Source organism: Hippocampus guttulatus, chromosome 20 (assembly GCF_054856545.1).
Source record: "Hippocampus guttulatus isolate MCC_2025c chromosome 20, RoL_Hgut_1.0, whole genome shotgun sequence".
In the NCBI taxonomy this organism is placed as follows: domain Eukaryota; kingdom Metazoa; phylum Chordata; class Actinopteri; order Syngnathiformes; family Syngnathidae; genus Hippocampus; species Hippocampus guttulatus.
In genome coordinates, this window is record NC_141280.1 from 6,029,562 (window position 1) to 6,047,779 (window position 18,218).

Here is an 18,218-nt window from a genome sequence, read left to right on the forward strand (position 1 = left end):
GGTCCATCCACAGATGTTCTTCCCAGAGCTCGACCTGGGTCTGGTTCATCTATTAAGGTTTTCTTTTCAGCATTCCACCTGTTCCTTTTTCATCTGTAACATTTTTTTTTTTTTTTTGCGGCCTGTGTTACTTTTTGGTGCTCTGCCCGTTCTGTCTTATTTGTGGATTTTTCTTTTCAGAGCTCTGCACGGCCTGTTTGATCTGTAGATGTTTTTTTTTTTTCCAGTTAGCTTCCCCCTTTGACATTCCTTTTCTCCACTCGGTTTTGTTTGACCCGCTACGTCGCTTTTACCTGCTTTACCAATATGCTTTTCACCCATGGAATTTGTTGTTTCTTTTTCCGACACTCTACCTCATGAGTTTGACTCCATGAAAGCAATCACACTTTGCTTTTCAGTCTCCCGTAGCCGAGCAAAAAAAAAAAAAGAAAAGGGTAAACCTCTTCATCGGTCCTCTCTGATTCGGACCGTTCATCCTCGGATGACTTCTGCTCTTTGGCCGCCGCTCTCGTTAAAAAGAGTCGGCGATGATGAAGCCATCTGCCCTCGTCTCCTTTTGGGCCTGGCTTCCATCCATTATGTCCACACGGCCATGTTTGACTACCCGCCTCATACAGCCTGCCACCGCACACTGCAAACACATTATCTCTTTTTTTTTTTGTCTCCCCCTGCGTCTTCTGTTTCAATTATTCTCCGTCCAGATTCAACTCACGCCGCCACGGGTCAGCGAGTACAAATAGGCCGACCTCTGGCCTTTTGGATATTTCACTCGGAGACAGACTTGTCGGCGTATGTGATCTGTATCCCAAAAGTTCCCAAGCCGCTCGGCCTTTGGCGGCGGTGTCAACAGATGCTTCCTTTATTTGAACGCCTAGTCAACCGTTCTTATTTTCGCGGCGTGCCTTGTGAGCTTCCTCAAAAGGCGCCGCGCTTTAACTCTCAACCTTCGCTCGCCATTCAACCTGCAGTGAAAAGCCTCGGCGTTACCAAAAAAATAAATAAAATAAAATGTGAGATCGCGCAAGGTAACATTCAGCCTCAGCTACCATTCCTCAATCGATGTTTCTTTTTCAGCCCGCTAGCCGCTCCGACTTTTTGTTTTCCGTTCCAGCGAGCTGTGTTGTCTGTCGATGTTGTTTTTGTTCAATTTTCCATCTTGCCATAAATGTATCTGCTTTTTTTTTTTTTTTTTGTGACGACCTTGTCTGTTTTAATTCGGAGATGTTTCTTTTCAGCACTTTCTGTTCCGGCTTCTTTTTAAGCACTCAGTGCAATTTGATGCTTTTTCTTTCCCCCAAGAATCATCGTCATCTTTTTTTTTTTTCCTTTCAACACTCTATCTGGTCATTTTCAACCCCCACACCCCCTCGTTTCTTTTCATTGCTGTTTTGTCCATAACTCATTCACTCCCAAAGACGTTTTTGAACGTCTTTTCAGACTTGGTCCAGAATTGGCTGGGACTGAATGAGTTAAATATTTTCTATTCAGTGCTCTCCTTGGTCTCGCCATTGTCGTTTTCATCTCCTATTTTATCACCGTTTGTGTTCCACCCATTTCCGCCTCCGTCGCGCACCCGCATGACACCGCGCCACCGACTCAACGGGTTGCAACTCGACGTATTACCTGCACGTCGGGCAGCCGTGTGTTTTGATTTCCTCCCGACAAGTCGGGCACGTCCAGATATCCAGATCTCCATTGGACCATGTCGCAAAAGCGTCGGGGCCTCTATTCCGTTAATATAGACCTGTCGTCCCCGCGCTCGCGCTCTGTAATTTGCAACCCCCTCTTCGCCACATCTGATCGGTTGATTGTGATGCTCAGCCACAGTCGGCTGTATGGCTGAGTGGCACGGACCGCCGCGGGGTGCCTAAAAGGAAACGCGGTGAGCAATTAGGGAAGCGTCACACGGCCCGGGTAGAAGGGGTGTGTGTGGGGGGGGGGGTGCGTTGCAGCAGGAATTATGGGAGATTCACCGGCAGCGGACGCGTGCTGCCGCATGCCGCGCCGCCATAAGAGCAGACGTCGGGCGCATTTCAATTAGCCCTTGCTGGGGCATCGCGGCACGCGCCGGCCTCAGCCGCCGCTCGGACTAATCTGGGCGGGCTTGCGCTTTCTTCATAAGCGAATGTTGATCCTTTTATTGCAATGTCAGAATTAAGTTAGGGTGGCATTGTCGACTTTACTGTTGCACGCAGGAAGGAAAGTGCTGTCATGCTTTGTGTTTTTTTTTTTTTTTATAGCAGTGGTTCTCAAGCTGGGGTCTGGAGATGTGGCTTTTTATGAAGCGTGACATGAATATTTAGGTTGAAATGTAAAAACAATCAATAATTCACATGGCATTTAGTGGTGCAAACGGGAATTATGTTTAATCGGATTTAGGATTATGTGAGGGGGGTCCTTGAGGGGAGGAAAAAAATAAAAACATGGACCCAAAAGGTTAGAGGACCACTGTTTTAAAGCACATAACATACTGTACGTCCATCCTTCCGTTTTCTGATCCGCTTTATCCTCACAAGGGTCGCGGGGGTGTTCTGGAGCCTATCCCAGCTGTCTTCGAGCAGTAGGCTGGGGACACGCTGAACCGGTTGCCGGCCAATCGCAGGGCACACACAGACGAACAACCATCCGTGCTCACACTCACCCCTCTGGAAAATTTTAGAGTGTTCCATTAACCTGCCGCGCATGTTTCTGGAATGCGGGAGGAAACCGGAGAAAACCCACACAGGCGGAGAGAACATGGGGGGGTTGGGGGGTATCATAATAGCAAAAAGAAATAATAAAGCAGCGCTGCCAGTGTTGATGGGAAAAGTGATGATGATGATGATCATCATCATCGCCTGAATCTCGCCAATCCGCTCTCGGATCAAGAATGTTTTGTGATGCACGACTTAAAAGCCAAGAAGGTCAAACTGTTCTCAGCGGGCATCCTTCTGTCTGGTTCCAGGTGCTCCCATGGAAAAAAACCCAACAACAACAAAAACAAATCAAAATAGCTTGAGGCCAAGAAAATTTCCCAATCTTAGATTGTGAGGTTTCTGCCGAGGTCGAAGCAAGCCTTTTTCCTTCTGGATTTGAGATCCTTCTGTGCGTGCGCGAAGGCGATGCGGAAATTCCTAAAAACTTGTAATTTATGCCGGTCGGGTTCAACTTTTGCTGAACTCGCACCGTTTCCACCGGTTAGCATCGATCATTTGCTGAGTTGGTGTTTTATTTTGTCTTTCTTCACTGCGCTTTGAATCGGGCCACGAGAAGTATTCTCTCTTCAGGGTGCTCATTTAGAGCCCTTTTTATTTTTAATGGTCACAGATGCTCTTAAATGTTGCTGTGGGACACGCAGAGTGTGGCGGGCGCAGCGTTTGCTTATTGCACAAAAATGAGACTGTGCTCTGCTCGGGGAAGTCGGACTATTTGGAATTCAGAGACGCTTATTTCCCCCCCCCCCCCCCCCCCCCCCCCCGATTTGTTTTGTCCCTCGTTAGGATTATGAGTCATTTAGTTTCTGCAGGCTACTTATATTTGTCCTTCAATTTTTTTTATTTTTTATTTTTTGCTGGTCTAAAGTGTGTTTCTTATGTCAGTGGTTATTTTGACGAAGTGGTTTTGTTGACAAAGTTGACTTTTTTTGGGGGGGGGGGGCTGCGACCGCGACTGCTTTGTCAGCAAATAATTATTTTCGAGTCTCTCCCCCGTCTGTTGCTTCTATAGGACACGCGCGGTCACAACATTAGCCTCAAACAACTTCTCAACATACCGTCCTTTTGCCTCAGGCTCCATCTGATACAGGGCGACGTTATCGGGTTTACCCATCAGAGACGGTCCCGGTCCACCTCTGGGTGGTGCAGACAAGATCCCAAAACAACAGAAACGGCAGCAGGAAATTTCCCCCGCCTCAATGCACCGATATCCTTGTTCCATCCGATGCTATCCGCGTTGATGTTATCAGGATGTTGAGATGATGCTAGCGTAGCATCCAGCGAGGAAGGATCGGATTCTAATTTTGCAGACGGTCGTCAGTCAGATGCGATGCGAAGCTCTCCGGGCAAAAGTTAGTCCATCTGCGGCTTACTTAAGGATGAGCCATCGACTGGAGCCTTACGCCGGCTGCCTCCGAACGCGCTCGCCGAGCCCTCGGGCCGCACTCGTCACACTACCCGTTCATGCCGCGTGCTTTAATGAGGACAAGGGAGGGCCGTGATGGAGTCAATTACAAGCCGGTGTTAGGGAGTATTGCTATTTCACCTTTCATTACACAGCCATGCCAGAGGCTAACGGGGGGGGGGGGGGTTCCCCATCACTTAGTGAAAGCGAGCGCCGCTGTGAGGTTCTTGCGGGGGGAACGGCCAAGACGTGCAAATTTTGTGTTCCTGGCAGTCCCGAAAACGGAATTTTCGATGTAACCCGTGTTTTGTGTTTCCAGATCCGATGGACCAAGACGGCCGGCAGCGTGTCGGACCGCTTCCAGGATTCCAGCGTCTTCAACGAGACGCTGCACATCGCCAAGATCTTGAGGACGCAGGGCGGGCGCTACTACTGCAAGGCGGAGAACGGCCTCGGCTCGCCCGCCATCAAGTCCATTCGGGTGGACGTCTACTGTGAGTGAACGAAAACCTTAATGCCACTAGCTAGTAGCGACCTGCGGGAAAAAAAAACAAACAAACAAAAAAAAAAGCTTTACTAGTGTGTTTGTAGCGTTCTAAAACACTCAACAGTGCAGCCAGCAGCGGTCTTTTTATAATGTTGTAACGTTTTAAGGTAAAGTCGCAAAAAATGGCGGGCTGCGATTGTTCCGCGGAACGCTCCGCTATGAGAGACATCATGGTTGATTTTTTGTGAAGTCTCAGCGAGCAGAGCGAGTCAAAGACGTTGACAGATGTGGCAGGGGACGAATGCGAGTCAAGCCACTTTGACTCGGAAGGTTCTTAAAACTCATTTTTTGGAATCTCTGGGCGGCAGTCTGTACGTCTGTGTCTGTGCATGAAGATCAGCCTCTTATCCTTATGCCACCTCGTACTTTCTTATTTGCAGAGGTCACGTATCGTACTTCCTGACCTAAACCCTACACCTAACTCCAAATCTTTTATCCTCCCAATTTGGGTTTAGGGAATTATGCTTTAGGGTGAAGGTTATCCTCACATTAATCTAATCCTGAAATCCATCATTGGCGTCTCATTCTTCTTCCATCGGATGCCATTTTCCCAATACGAGTAAAAGCCACTTTCATTGAGGGGGACGATCCCAGCGGTCAATTCTGTTCATTTCTGGGAGGGGTGGTTGGTGGAGGAATCAAAAGAGGTCTTCCACTGCGCCTTGCTGACAGTTTGAGATTGCGCCGGGGGGACGAGTAAATACAAACCAGAAAGCTCTAATTGCGCTCCCAAGGGAGAACTTGAAGATGAACGCAACGTAAGCCATAATGGAATGAGCTGGCATGTCGGAGAGGGAATTTGCTCTCCATGCAAAGCGCAGCATGAATAAATCAAATATATATGTGTGTTTGTATAAGTGAATGTAGATGTACGGTGTCAAACCAAATGTGTGCTGGCGGTTGATTACTTGATTTTCGCAGACATCGTACGTCATGAAAGGTAAATACATTTTTCGTCGTACGTCACTTCGAGTTGAACTCGGAATTGCGCGATGTTTTTGCCGGTCAAAACAGAAAGCTACAAGCAAGAAATAGTTTGCGCACCCACACAATTGTTTTTTTCCCCCAAATATTTTTACCGTCACAGAAATAAGACACATCCGGGATTGTTTGGGTCTGAACATGTGAAGAGTATATTTAATCTTTTCACGTTTCAAGAAGATGGTGTCTTTTATTTTGATTCATATTTGAACAAAAGGTGGACTTGGATTTTTTTCACGCCTATTTAATATGACGCTCTTGCATGTGGCCTTGCACGCTAGTTACTTCGCCCGAGCAATGTTGCCGTTGTCCCCCGGGGGTGACGCTAATTGATGGGCTATTCTTAGCAGCTTTGCGTGTACATTGTTTTTTGTTTTAATTAATTAACGCTAAAACTGCTGTTTTGTAGCCAGACCACCCCAACAACAGCAATTTGATACATGAGCATGTTTTTTTTTTTTTCATGCCACGCAGAACATAGCTTGGGAGTGATCATTCTGACATCGCAGGTACGCGAGTGTCAGGTCACACACGTCTTTCATGACTCGCAGAACAAACTGGTCTGTTGCGGTTGTTTTGGAAGACCTTGGTTAGCATTGCACTAGCCTGGTTCAAGAAGCCAAGCAGCAAAAGACATAGGAAGTCTTATCAAAGCAAGCATCATGGAACTTGACATGCTTGATTTGCTTTGGCGGGCCACATAAAATCACGTGGCGGGCCAGATCTGGCCCCCGGGCCTTGACTTTGACACCTGTGTTTTCGGAGGTTTTGCCGCTGCCCCTTCGAATCCAGGCCCTTTGGTTTCGGAAGAATCACTTCCCCAAGATTTTATTCATATATGCGGCTATTATTAGATCAAAGCCAGCTTCATAAAGGCGTGACTCACCATCAATAGAAATCAAAGGACATTTCGACGGCAAGATGGATGGCGGATGGAGGCGCAATGACACGGGAAGCCATCATTGATGCTGATAACCCAAGCCGGCGGCCCGCGGGAGCCCGATGATTGCTCGACCGCCAACTCTGCGCTAACGCATTTAGTCCAACAAAGTGCATTTTCTACCTGCTGACACCTCTGTTGTTTGCGCTCCGTGGGGGGTCCGGAGCAAAGTTAATAAAACAAACTGGCCCCAACTCTTAAAACGGATCGATCCTGAGCTTATGGAGCTACTGTTTTTATTTATTTATTTATTCCCTCCCCCTGCCAGGGGCTCGTTTCGTTTCCCGTTTTCCTTTGATTTTGTCCGGCGTGCATTTTGCCGCAGCGGCTAATGTTTGGCTGATTGAAGAGGGTTTAAGAGTTGTGCGCGGGGGGGCAGCCGGCTCATTTCAGGCTCCGGGAACTCATTGACCACTATAGCTCAAGGAGGTTTGCAGCGGCGAACGTGAGTTCCCGAAGGGCATCCGGTCAAAATGCAAACACTTTTTTTTTTTTTTTTTTTTTTTTAAAGTCGGAGCAGGAGGTGGGAGTGACAGTGTGTTTAATCCACTTGATCTGTTTTATTGGCAGCGAGGGAGAAGAGAACGGACGCCGGCGAAGTGACGCCTGTCAAATTTGGCGCAATGCTGCATAATTCTGACGTCTTAGCGGGGAAACAATGCAAAAGCGGTTTGTTTAGTCAAACAGAACTAATCCAAATGAGGAGTGACTATGCTCAGTGCACACATGCTTAACACTAGGCGGGGGGGGGGGGGGGGTCTTAACCCTTTCGTTGGACTGCGGTTGCTACAGTGGACAGCTTATCATGTGATCAGGTCACATGGTGCATGAAAGGGTTAATTCCTGACGCAACATCTTCGAACGCTCGTCTGGCGTCAACGACATGGCGAACTGGTGTGCATGCGCTCCATTCGAGGACATTAAAATTCAGGCCCCAAAGCCGGTTTTGCTTCGCATCATGAATTTTTGTTGGCACGTCGACCATAATTGGACTCATCAAAAAGTCCCACGCTGTAAAAAATTTTCAGAAAGTAAGCGGTTCTGTTTTGCGTCAGCCACTTTTAGGTTCTTTTTGCTCGTTTCTGTCATTTGCAGGTGTCCTTCAAAGGCAAAGATGTCTTCGGGTTTGTTTTCAATTGCTACCGAACCCACAAAACAAAGTCTTGGAAAGCCATGCCCCAAAAGACGTAGGAGGTAGTTTTGATTTGAAGCAGCCATTTCGTCCATTTCCGCAGCTACTTAGCCAGACCTCGAGATATGATCCCATTTCTACCAAATTGGAACCTAATAAAAATACAATTTTAATTCCGAACATGAGGAACGTCATCTGTCAAGAGTAAAACACCCCCCCATAAAACCAACAACAAAAACACAGCAGATGTTTTTGCACGATTCCGTCCTATTTTTGAAACCTTTTGGCGGAATCAAAATTTTTGACAGGGCGGGCCTGTCAAGCCGCACCTTCCAAGTCTCCTGATAGATGTTGGAGAAGATGCGCGCAAAGCTTCTCTTAAGTGCTTTTGGATGTAAATGAGGGCGGCGTGATAAATGCGACGGCGCGGATGGAGCGATCCGAGCCTTGTCTGGATGCCATCCTACCGTGGATCGCAGCATTCCGCGTACATTATGGGAATGTTTGCTTAATGGAGGTAACGGCGCTTCGCGACTGCCCATTAGTCTCTCAAGGACTTATCAGAGGATTGTCTCGACCTCACTTCCTCTTTTCTAATTGACTGTGTTTGTGTCCGATATGCTAATGAGATTAACGCCAGCAATTTTTTTTTCCCCCTACACTTGATTTTTACCCTCCATTTGTTCTATTTAGCATTTAGTTTGGCCTGGAATGACTCCAAATGACTTGCCGAGTTTGATTTCTCATCCATAGTTTTAGAATTAAGACTTGAAACAAGTTTTCTGCTTCATTTGGGGGATTTTAAATTGCATCTTTTGATCTGTTTTAGTTTCACGTTTTGTTCATTGTTTTTATATGAATGCAATTAGTTTTTTGAATCTTTGTTTGTATTGTGCTTTGTTCACTTTTGAAGTATTTGTGAGTTTAATCCTTTTCCTCATATTTTGTTTTTTAAATATTGAGGGTTTATATTTTGTTTTTATAATTTGGATTTTTTCTGTTCTTTATTTTGTCCATTTTTTGTTTTGTTCTTCTTTTGCTTTTTGTTTAAAGTGTGGTTTTCAGTTTCACGTTTTTTTTTGTGTGTTTGTGTTAATTTGTTTTTATTCTTCTGCTCTTAGATGTTTGTTTTTTTTGTCCAAGTTGAATTTTGATTTTATTTTGTTCTATTTGTATTTTTTTTTTGTCATCGTTATGACTCTTTGTTTGGTTTGTATTGATTTATATTTATTTTTCATTTGTGTTTTGGTCATTGTTGTGTTTTTGTCCAAATTGAATGGCTGGCTGAATGGATGTTCTGTTTCGTCCATGGCTTAAAATTTCTATAGAATCCTGTTTTTTTCCCCCCACTCTCAATCCACAACAGTCCCTTTTTTTTTTGAAACATTCCCCCTTTTTCTTGGGGGCTTTTCCTGGAAGTGACTTCCTTCTGGCCTCAGTTGAGATTGGCTCCAATTTCCTCCTAGCCTTTGCCTAATGAATAATTACAAGCTAGTCACGCGCGCTTGCGCTAGACCGCATCGTAACTTTGTTCGTAGCGAAGCGGCGATACGCATTCATGCAGTTACGAGCCACTAAGTCTGCACCAATTAAAAGCGCATTAAAGGCTTCCCGCCTTTTTGTTGGTCAACATAATATATTTGATGATGCACGCTAATGGAATAAAAGCACATTTATCGGCCGATCGCGATGCCCACTGTTGATGTGCACGCTGTTTGGGGAAAGTAGAGGAAGCGCTGCTTTTGGTTGTGGATTACTATGTTTCCGTAAATAATTGGCTGCGGGCGTTAATGTAGTCGATTGAAGCAGGAATTTATGTCAATGAGGTGTCTGGCTTGATAACGTTTGTTGGCTGAGATGTGAACTGTGTTCTAATGGCTATCCCGGTTTGCCTCGCTGCATGGCTGCGAGACCACGCCGACGTCTTATTAAGATTAAGATATCCTTTATTTGTCCCGCAATGGGGAAATTTCATTGTTGATCGCACATTTTATGAAGTCATTCTTTGGAGCCTAATCTGTGAGCTATCATGTGATGCATCGATTTAGTTTTGCACCAGCTGTAAGTTCGTAAGACCATCACAAGGTCTATTTTTTGGTTTATAGTCAATTTGACAAAATTAGTCATTGCGTTTGTCGTTTAAGATGCGAGTTGTTCTCTTACAGGTTTGCACTTGCTGCACAGCCCTGAGACCCTGATGGTGGTTTTTTTTGGTCAGTTTTATTGATTCACTGTGATATGCATAGCCTATCCAGTCACCCCCCCCCCCCCCCTGCCACCCACACCCCTCAACAACTAGCTATGTGAACCGCTGCAGTAGCAATCGCCACGACCGGTAGTCAAGACAGTCCAAGCGAACGCAAATGCACATTTGCCAGCTACTTGCCGCTTAATTCTGTTGACGCGGCTCAGTTTCTGTGCGGCCGCCATATTTGGGGATCCGACCGAGTCAGCGCTACACCCCCCCCCCCCCCACCCCATACCTCCCCGCCCTAGGAGAGCCACATTGCCCAAGATATCTCGCTCACGCAGGTGGCGGCATCATCATCATCAGAGCGGGGCCTATCGTTCACGCCGACTGTTACAAAAGCACATCCATCCGCGGATAGACGTGGCGAGCGGGAGGAGCGGGTTATTGCGGAGATAGAGGTCAGTGCTGGCGAGATGGAGAATTACCTGCTTGGATTCATGTGTTCCATCAGCACGCCGGGTGGAAGTTATAGATCACTAATAGTGCTTATTAGCCTCTTGACCAACACGGTGGTAATGCATTCGAGTCTGCGCGCGCTCACACACACACACACACACACACACGCAATGCTGTCCGCCGTATCACATTTAAGATTGCGGCCGTATGATTTCTCGACGCGTGACGCGCCAGACGCTCCATTGCCGTTTGTCATCTTTAGCCGGTCTGTGCCGTGCATGTGCGTGTGTCATTTAGTCTAGACTGGCGTCGCATTCATGAAAGAGTAGCCGAGTGGACCATTGAGCAGAGTGCACTCTTGCGTTCTCTTCCTATTTACAGTATCTGGGGGGAGGAAAAATGTGTTTTTCTTGCAAGCGGTGCCAAAGACTCGAGTTCTTCGCTTGTGTTATTGGATCAGCAAATGCACGACACTTTGAAAAGGACCGTGAATGGAAACAATTCAAATGATATTCGGTGACGTAACTCGATGAGAAAACTGCGGCAGAGAACGCCGCAGCTCCCCGGATTCGATTCAGGTTTGCGCTTGCCGCCAAACGGTGAGACTGTGACGTGTCGATTTTGTCTGTCGTGTGTTTGACGAGTAAAACGTCACGCTTTTGACGATATTATGTCATGCAGAGTTCTTGTGATGTATCGCGGTTTTTCCGCAATTCATCGACGATCGCCGTATCGTGATATTAATCCCCTGGCACGGAACGCTCAAGATTTGACGGCGTCGTCCGATTTGCGTTTTCTATTCTGATTCATCTCAGACGAGCGAAAAAGAACGATGTCAAAGTAAGGAAAAAAGGGGGAGAAATACTGCGCTAGAAGAACACCCAAGAGGCGACAAAGGAAGAAGAAGAAGAAGAAAGAAAAAGGTCTGCTGTCGGCGTGGTGCTGGCGTACATGAAAGGAAGTTTTGATGTGATAATGAAGCACCTTTCTTGAGTCCTTCATCCCAACCTGTCTGCCTATTTGTCCGACAAATGTTTTCGTAAGGTCCGCAAAAAAAAAAAAAATCTTCCGGAATGAAAGGCTTTTTTTTCTTCAAAAGGTACGTGACTACCATTAAAAGCAACATTTCCACATCCTCTGGATCTCAGGCCATCCGGGCGTGACTACAGGAGCTAATTGCACTCATGCGGCGGCGTCTTTCCATAGCAGTTCATGGGGGTGGAATATTATTTGGAACTCATCAACTTTTTTTCATCGCGCCGCAAATATTTCCATATTTCAAGATGGAAGCCATCCACTTCATCTTCAGCCCTGATTACTTTGCTCCGGAGCCAACTGATAACCATCTATGCGCATGTCAAAGCAACGGGCGGTGTCCGTCTGATCTAACAAATAGTCGGATACAAATTTTACAAGTGGAGTTCCTCAAGGAAATGTCTGAAGTCCAATCTTTTTCCTTTTTTTTTCTTTCTGGAAATGTATTGGTAATGATCACAGGATAACAGATGTGTAACCCTATTGCGTAGCTCTAAGCGGACCTGCGTGTGTGTGTGTGTCGCAAACGGACTACAGGAAACAGAAGACAAGGCAGGCAGGCCAAGTTGTCTATAATGAATGGTTGTATTTACTTTAAAAGCTCCTGAGAACCCCCCCCCCCCAGCCCCCACGATCTCCCCCATCACCTCCCTCTTTCCTCCTCCGCCCCCCCTCCCCTCGTCAAAGGTAATTGCTCTTACCTGAGATGCCGTCATGGATCCTGGGTGAAGTATTGACCACTGCTAGATTTTGATTAAGGGGCTGCAGGGGCAGAACACGTCTTTAATGAAACGCAAGGAATCAGCATTCCTTGGCAGAGGCATATGTTCATCCTCTCCCCTTGTGTTGCCTCCCCCACCGGTGACATCGAAAAATAGAGTTGAAAAAGGGAAGCGAGATGACCCGATAGATGGGTTCTTTGAAACGGCGCCGATTAGCATGCTAAAGGACTCGACGCCGCCGCCTGGTTAAGGTGATTACCTTTTCAATCCATTCAATCAGCCGAGAGTGCCTTTTCCCTCAAATGGCTGACCATTCTGTGTCAGCACAGCAAACGGCGAAAAAGCCAGCGAATTGATGAGTGGATGAGGACTCCTCAAGTCGAGCCGTCTCACGCCATCCACATTTCGATTGGGACTTCAACGGGAACAGCAACTATCGCTTTGGACATGGGAAAAGTGGGTCTTTGGTGTTCAAACTTGAAACCCTGATACCGGCATTCCGGAAGTCAGCAAATGTGCGTGTCGACCCCCCCCGCTTACTCCGTCTCAGACTCACACAGAACGGCAACAATTGCTTTTTCAGCAGGCCGAGAGCTGCGAGTACTGTGAAATTCCCGTCGAGGCGGGCAATTCACCAATCGAATACCTGTTCCGTCTCACCTTTTGTGCTATTAGCATGACAGGCTGGGGGGGGGTCATATTTCACACCCCGATCCCTAATAAGTCTGAAACTGGCAAATTCACGGGTCAATTTAGACCGCCGAAGGAAAAATGTCCGTCTTCAGCGGGCAGTGCGACAGGCGCTTGAGCGCGTCCTGAAGGTCAAGTCTAATCGGAACAGGTGCCACGTGCCACATCGACTGAGAGCTTCGCAATCCAGCAGGCGCAGGAACCCGCTAACCGAAGCCTCTTACACCCCGTTGATCCTCTGCTCCATATTTTTGCTTCCCAGATCTCGATGAGCCGGTGGTGACGGTGCACCAGAGCATTGGGGAGGCGAAGGAGCAGTTCTACTACGAGCGGACGGTTTTCCTACGCTGCGTGGCCATCTCCAACCCGCCGGTTCGCTACAGCTGGCACCGCGGCCGCGAAGTGCTGACCCAGGGCTCGGACAAGGGCGTGGAGATCTACGAGCCCTTTTTCACGCAGGTAAGACAGACGCGGCGCGGTGCGGACTAGTCAGAGTTGTGAAAAATGTTCTCAGCTGTTATCAGGTGACAGGGTGCATGAAAGGGTTGAAATATTTTTACATTTCCTGAAAAAAAACTGATAGTTTTGGAGGTGTGAGGATCCTGCCCAGCAGTCGTGACGATGTTCTAATCGCCGAATTTAGCATGCAGAATGTGATTAATTAAACCGGAGATGATTTCCGGTGGCTGATTTTATATCTGAAAGGCGGGTTGGAGCCGCACTGCTGCGCGTAACCATGCCGAGGAGGTGCAGGCAGAACGAGAGGTGACGGGGGTGGGATGGGGAGGGGGCGGGGCGGGGGGGGGGGGGGGGGGAGACTGGCCTTTTCCACCCTCCTGTAAACATGTTTGAAATGCCACCAAGGAAAATGATTGCGACAGATCGCGTATTCAGCAATGCCATTTTGGAGGCTCTGAATGAGCCAACACTCAGGAGGGGTTAAATCAAACAAAACGCGGCTTTTATGTGCTTTCTGGCTTCCCTCGGAAATTCTTCTCATTTCATTTTTTTCTCCAATCCCAAGGCAAAAATCGGCCGTCAAGGCTATTTTATGTCAAGGCTCCACTCTCCAAGTACTGTGCCCCCCCACCCCACCCCCCAATAACTACTGCTGCTGCCACTAATAATAATTAAAGCCAAATCTGTTTTGCTTGGCTCAAAAGCATGCGTGTGCTCAGAAAGAACGGCGGCCATGTTGCGCCCGACTCTTGTTTTTAATCCACGCTCACCCCCCCTTCACTCCCAAAGCATTGGAGTCAGCTAGATCAAAGGTGCACATCCTCATCACAGGCGTCCGGGCCGCGTAGGGGGGAGGATAATGGCTGACAAGCCCAGCAAGCTGCTTCAGGGGAGAGGACCCCCCCGCAGAGTCCATCAGCGTTGCTGGAAAATGGTGGCAGGGCTCATTGTTGACTCAAGAGTCATCTCCACGTCTGGATAATGCCAACGTGACACCATCCTACGCCGCAGTACATTCATATGATTATTCCCCGTCCTCCCCCCCACCCCCCACGTGTAAATAATCCCCCCCGTCGTGACCGTCTGCGTTGGTGTCCCGGCACACATTTGCATACCGCTGTCGCGTTTGTGGTCCGAGCTGCAGGGAGAAACGAAGATCTTGAAGCTGAAGAACCTGCGGCCGCAAGACTACGCCAACTACAGCTGCGTGGCCTCCGTCAGGAACGTGTGCGGCATTCCCGACCGCAGCGTCATCTTCCGGCTCACCAACAAGACAGGTACCGCCCTCGTCTGAGGTGCCAATTCGGCAATTGGCAGCCGAACGAGCCCGATCACATTTTGACCCGCTTGCTATCTTGACAGCCTCGCCGTCCATCAAGCTGCTGGTGGAGGACCCCATCGTGGTGAACCCCGGCCAGACGGTGTCGCTGGTGTGCATCACCACCGGCGGGGAGCCGTCGCCGCTCCTCACGTGGCTCAGCGCCAACGACAGCCTCCCGCAGAAGAGCATGGTGAAGGGCGGCACGCTCACGCTGCCGGCCATCAGCTCGGGCGAGGCCGGCGTCTACAGTTGCGTGGCCAGCAACAACGTGGGCAACCCGGCCAAGAAGTCCACCACCATAATTGTCCGAGGTGAGTGGAAAATTTTTTGTTGTTGTTTTAATTTACCCCTCAGAGCCGGTCGGTTGCACTTCGAAACTCCAAATTGGGTATGCATGTCAAAATGAGTAGAGCCACAAAAAAAAAAAAAAGCTTCCTGGCAGAAAGTTCTCGCCAGATTAATGCCAATCAAGGTTCTTCTGTCTCATACACGTCATGCACATTTGGTTGCAAACTTCTCTCGGAAAAAGTTTATCTTTGAAGGACATGTGCAAGTGACCACAAAAAAAAAAGACTTCCTGTGTCTTTTTCGAGCACTGTTTTTTTGTGGGTGTACTTCATGACAGATTTTATTTTGCTAAATCACGCCGGTTTGCAGAGGGCTGAATTTTCTGTCATGAAACTTCGCTGTTTTCTGCCCACACCAAATTGAAGATCTTTTGCAAAAGGAATGTCATCCGCCATCTGTTGAGAATTGATGTCGAAGTTTGGGGAGCAATTGAACAAAATCTCTCGGACAAGTTTTTGAAGGACCGTTGGGAGTTGGCCACATGACGAAAAAATATTGACTTCACGTCTTGGATCTCTCCCCCCACAAAGAACATCTGTAAGATGATTGTGCGTTCGGCTCCTATTTTGGTCATTTCACCAAGACGGGAGTCTTAAGAGAGTCCCTCAGAACCATCAAGTCGTGCATTAATTATTGAAATCCCCCCACAAAAACAACAACACTCTGGGAAACCCTCTTTGCATTCGCCCGCTTTCCCCAAATCCAACTTGAGCAGATTGGCTGACTTTCATGTTCCTGAACTTGTGCTTCCCCCCCCCCCCCCCCCCCCGACGAGAACGCCGCTTTCATCTGCGAGATTACTTCGCAGGGTCGCCTCGGTGCTAAACTAAGCCCGCGTGCGGAAAGGCGTTTTATTTATGCAGCTGTAAAGTCTCTGGCATGAAAATCAAATCATCCACCAATCACGTCTGGTAGCGTACCCCACCTTCCCCATCCCCTTTGTGACAGATAACCCCTCCACCGTATTGTGCCGCTCGCCATATCACCGACGACTTTCGAGGCCGCCGGCTTATTTGTATTAGACAGAAGATGTCGGGCGTCACCGCCGGCGATGGCTGCAGTAAATATTCCGTTCTTATTGATGTGCCGTCGCACACGGTTGAACTCGCAGAGGGTCTTCGGCTTTTCCTCAGCCATTCCTTCTTAACTCATTCAGTACCAACCAATTCTGGACCAAGTCTGAAAAGACATTTAAAAACGTCTTTGGGAATGAATGAGTTAAATGTGAGCACTCGGCGGGCCGCTATATTAGGCAAGGTGGAACGATTCGGCTAGATTTGAGGTACTCACATCTTTCTTGTTCCACTCCCAGTATATATTTAGTATTATACATGGATGTTGTTTTTTTTTGAATGCTTCTATGTTGTCCAACTTGTAATTTGAGCCGCACAAGGCCCGGGTTTACGTGAGGCCTGATCGAAAAAACAAGAATAGCCATTTGCGAGTGCATCTTAATGGCTATTTAACCTTTCCGACGATCGGACGTCTTGTGTTTCATTCGGCAGCGGCGGCGCGGCGCGTTTCGAGGGGCGAGGCGCTTCGTCTTTGCTTCATTTTCCGTAAGAGTTAGTTTCGCTGCTAATACGCACGGGCGGTGACAAATGGCGGCACGTCGGCGCAAGCGCGCCAGCACACACACACACGCGCGCGTACGCAAACAAACATTGATATCTGGGGAGTGGACGTTCTCAAGTAAAATTGCTTTGCAAAGAAACACGAGCTCTAAATTACATTCTGACAGTAACGCATCTTCAGTGATAAATTGCGAGACCTCGGTTTAGTGGGTGTCAAAAGATTACGTTGTTTTGGGGGGGGGTCCCCCCACTCGCAGTCCGAAAGAGGCGAAGGAAAGGAGAAAAAAGAAGTGCAGGTCTGAGGTGAAGTGAAGACGGCAAAAAGCGGATTGAAGCGATTGAAGGAAAGATGTAAGGAAGCGTGACTAAAAAGAGCTTTTGAGGGAAAAGTAAGGAAGTTAGGAAAGAAAGAAATATGGGAGCAACAAAGTCCAGGATGTCACAAGATGGGCTGCCTGTGATTGAACGAGACCAAAACGTCCACCAAACGTGGCCAAATGAATAGCGGCAAATAACTATTTTTGTCCACCTCATCATGGGACTTTTCGACTGTTTGGATCCGACGCGGCGGTGGTTCACTTCTCGAGATGTGGCTTCACGCACGCGTTTTTCCCGCGCGTGGAGGGGAGAAACACAGCATCAAAGCCAACAAATCGAAGCGCAGCAGATTGCAGCATCGTAGCATTGCATTCCGATAAGCACCGCGTAATTGGCTGCCCCGCGAAGTGGATGTCTTGGTGCCGGCGTTGTTTTGGTTTTGCGTCACGTATCCATTTCCTCTACAGAAGACGCTCGCTCGCCAGTTCAAACACAAGCCGTTCCCGTATAACAAAATCACTCCATTTTATCATTCATAAAGCCAAAAGAAATTCCTCAAAAGGACGCAGTCAGTAAGCGGGAGCGGACGCCAGCAGCCTTGCTGGGAAGGCTGAGGCCCTGGAAGGCTACGCAGGCTGGTGGGACAGTATGGCCGGGAATGCTACCATCTGCTTGTGTGGGCGTGCCTGCGTGTGCATGCGTGTGTGTGTGTCTAGGGCTTCTCAAGGACGGGTGGGTGGGCATAACGTGCCGAGAGGCTGCAGGGGCGACGCCGTGTGCTAAGTAAGCACCCCAAAATAAATCAACAAACAAATGGCTGCCAGTGTGACAGAGCTCAATGATGCTCTTTGACACATCCAAACAGACACACACACACACACACACGCACACTTTTCCTCTCTACTGTGTTGTTTGCAAACAAGTTGTCCGGCCGCGATGCCCAGCACCGGCCCGGAAATTAACATCTTGTCCCCCAAAAAATCCCAAATGGCCAACCCTGCCCCTGCGTAACGCGCAGACGTGGGAGCCAGCCCTGCTTTGCAGTGGACACACGGTAGTTTATTTTTAAGCGCGGCATGATTTTGGATATCCTTTTTCCTCCCGGCTCAATTTATGATTTTTTTTTTTTATCTGGAGCAATCGCCGCCGAGATTTCCATTCATGAATGCGGACCCCTTTGACACAAACAGCGCGCCTGAAGCTTGAAAGCCACAATTCCGACTTTCATGCCTCCGTTAGCGGCCTTGGCTTTCCCGAAGCATTAGCGTGCATGCAGAGGGCGATCATGGCGGAGATGAAAGGCGGGCGCACCTGGCCGATGCCCGTCGACCCAATTCGGAGTTTTAACCTTGAGGAAGGAGGTGAGAGCAACGTCCATCTGGCCCGCGAAGAGGCCGCTCCTGTCT

The 18,218-nt window shown here is 48.2% G+C and overlaps 1 protein-coding gene across 2 annotated transcripts in view; it reads left to right on the top strand.

The window, feature by feature from the left end:
* The window catches only part of LOC147187737 (MAM domain-containing glycosylphosphatidylinositol anchor protein 2-like), a 95,188-nt gene that overhangs the window by 32,456 nt on the left and 44,514 nt on the right, over positions 1-18,218 (top strand). For both annotated transcript variants that reach the window (XM_086100530.1, XM_086100531.1), the window contains exons 3-6: positions 4,418-4,592; positions 13,055-13,251; positions 14,396-14,528; positions 14,614-14,883. In XM_086100530.1, coding sequence (XP_085956656.1) covers positions 4,418-4,592; positions 13,055-13,251; positions 14,396-14,528; positions 14,614-14,883 — 775 coding nt within the window. The remainder of the gene's footprint in view (positions 1-4,417; positions 4,593-13,054; positions 13,252-14,395; positions 14,529-14,613; positions 14,884-18,218) is intronic.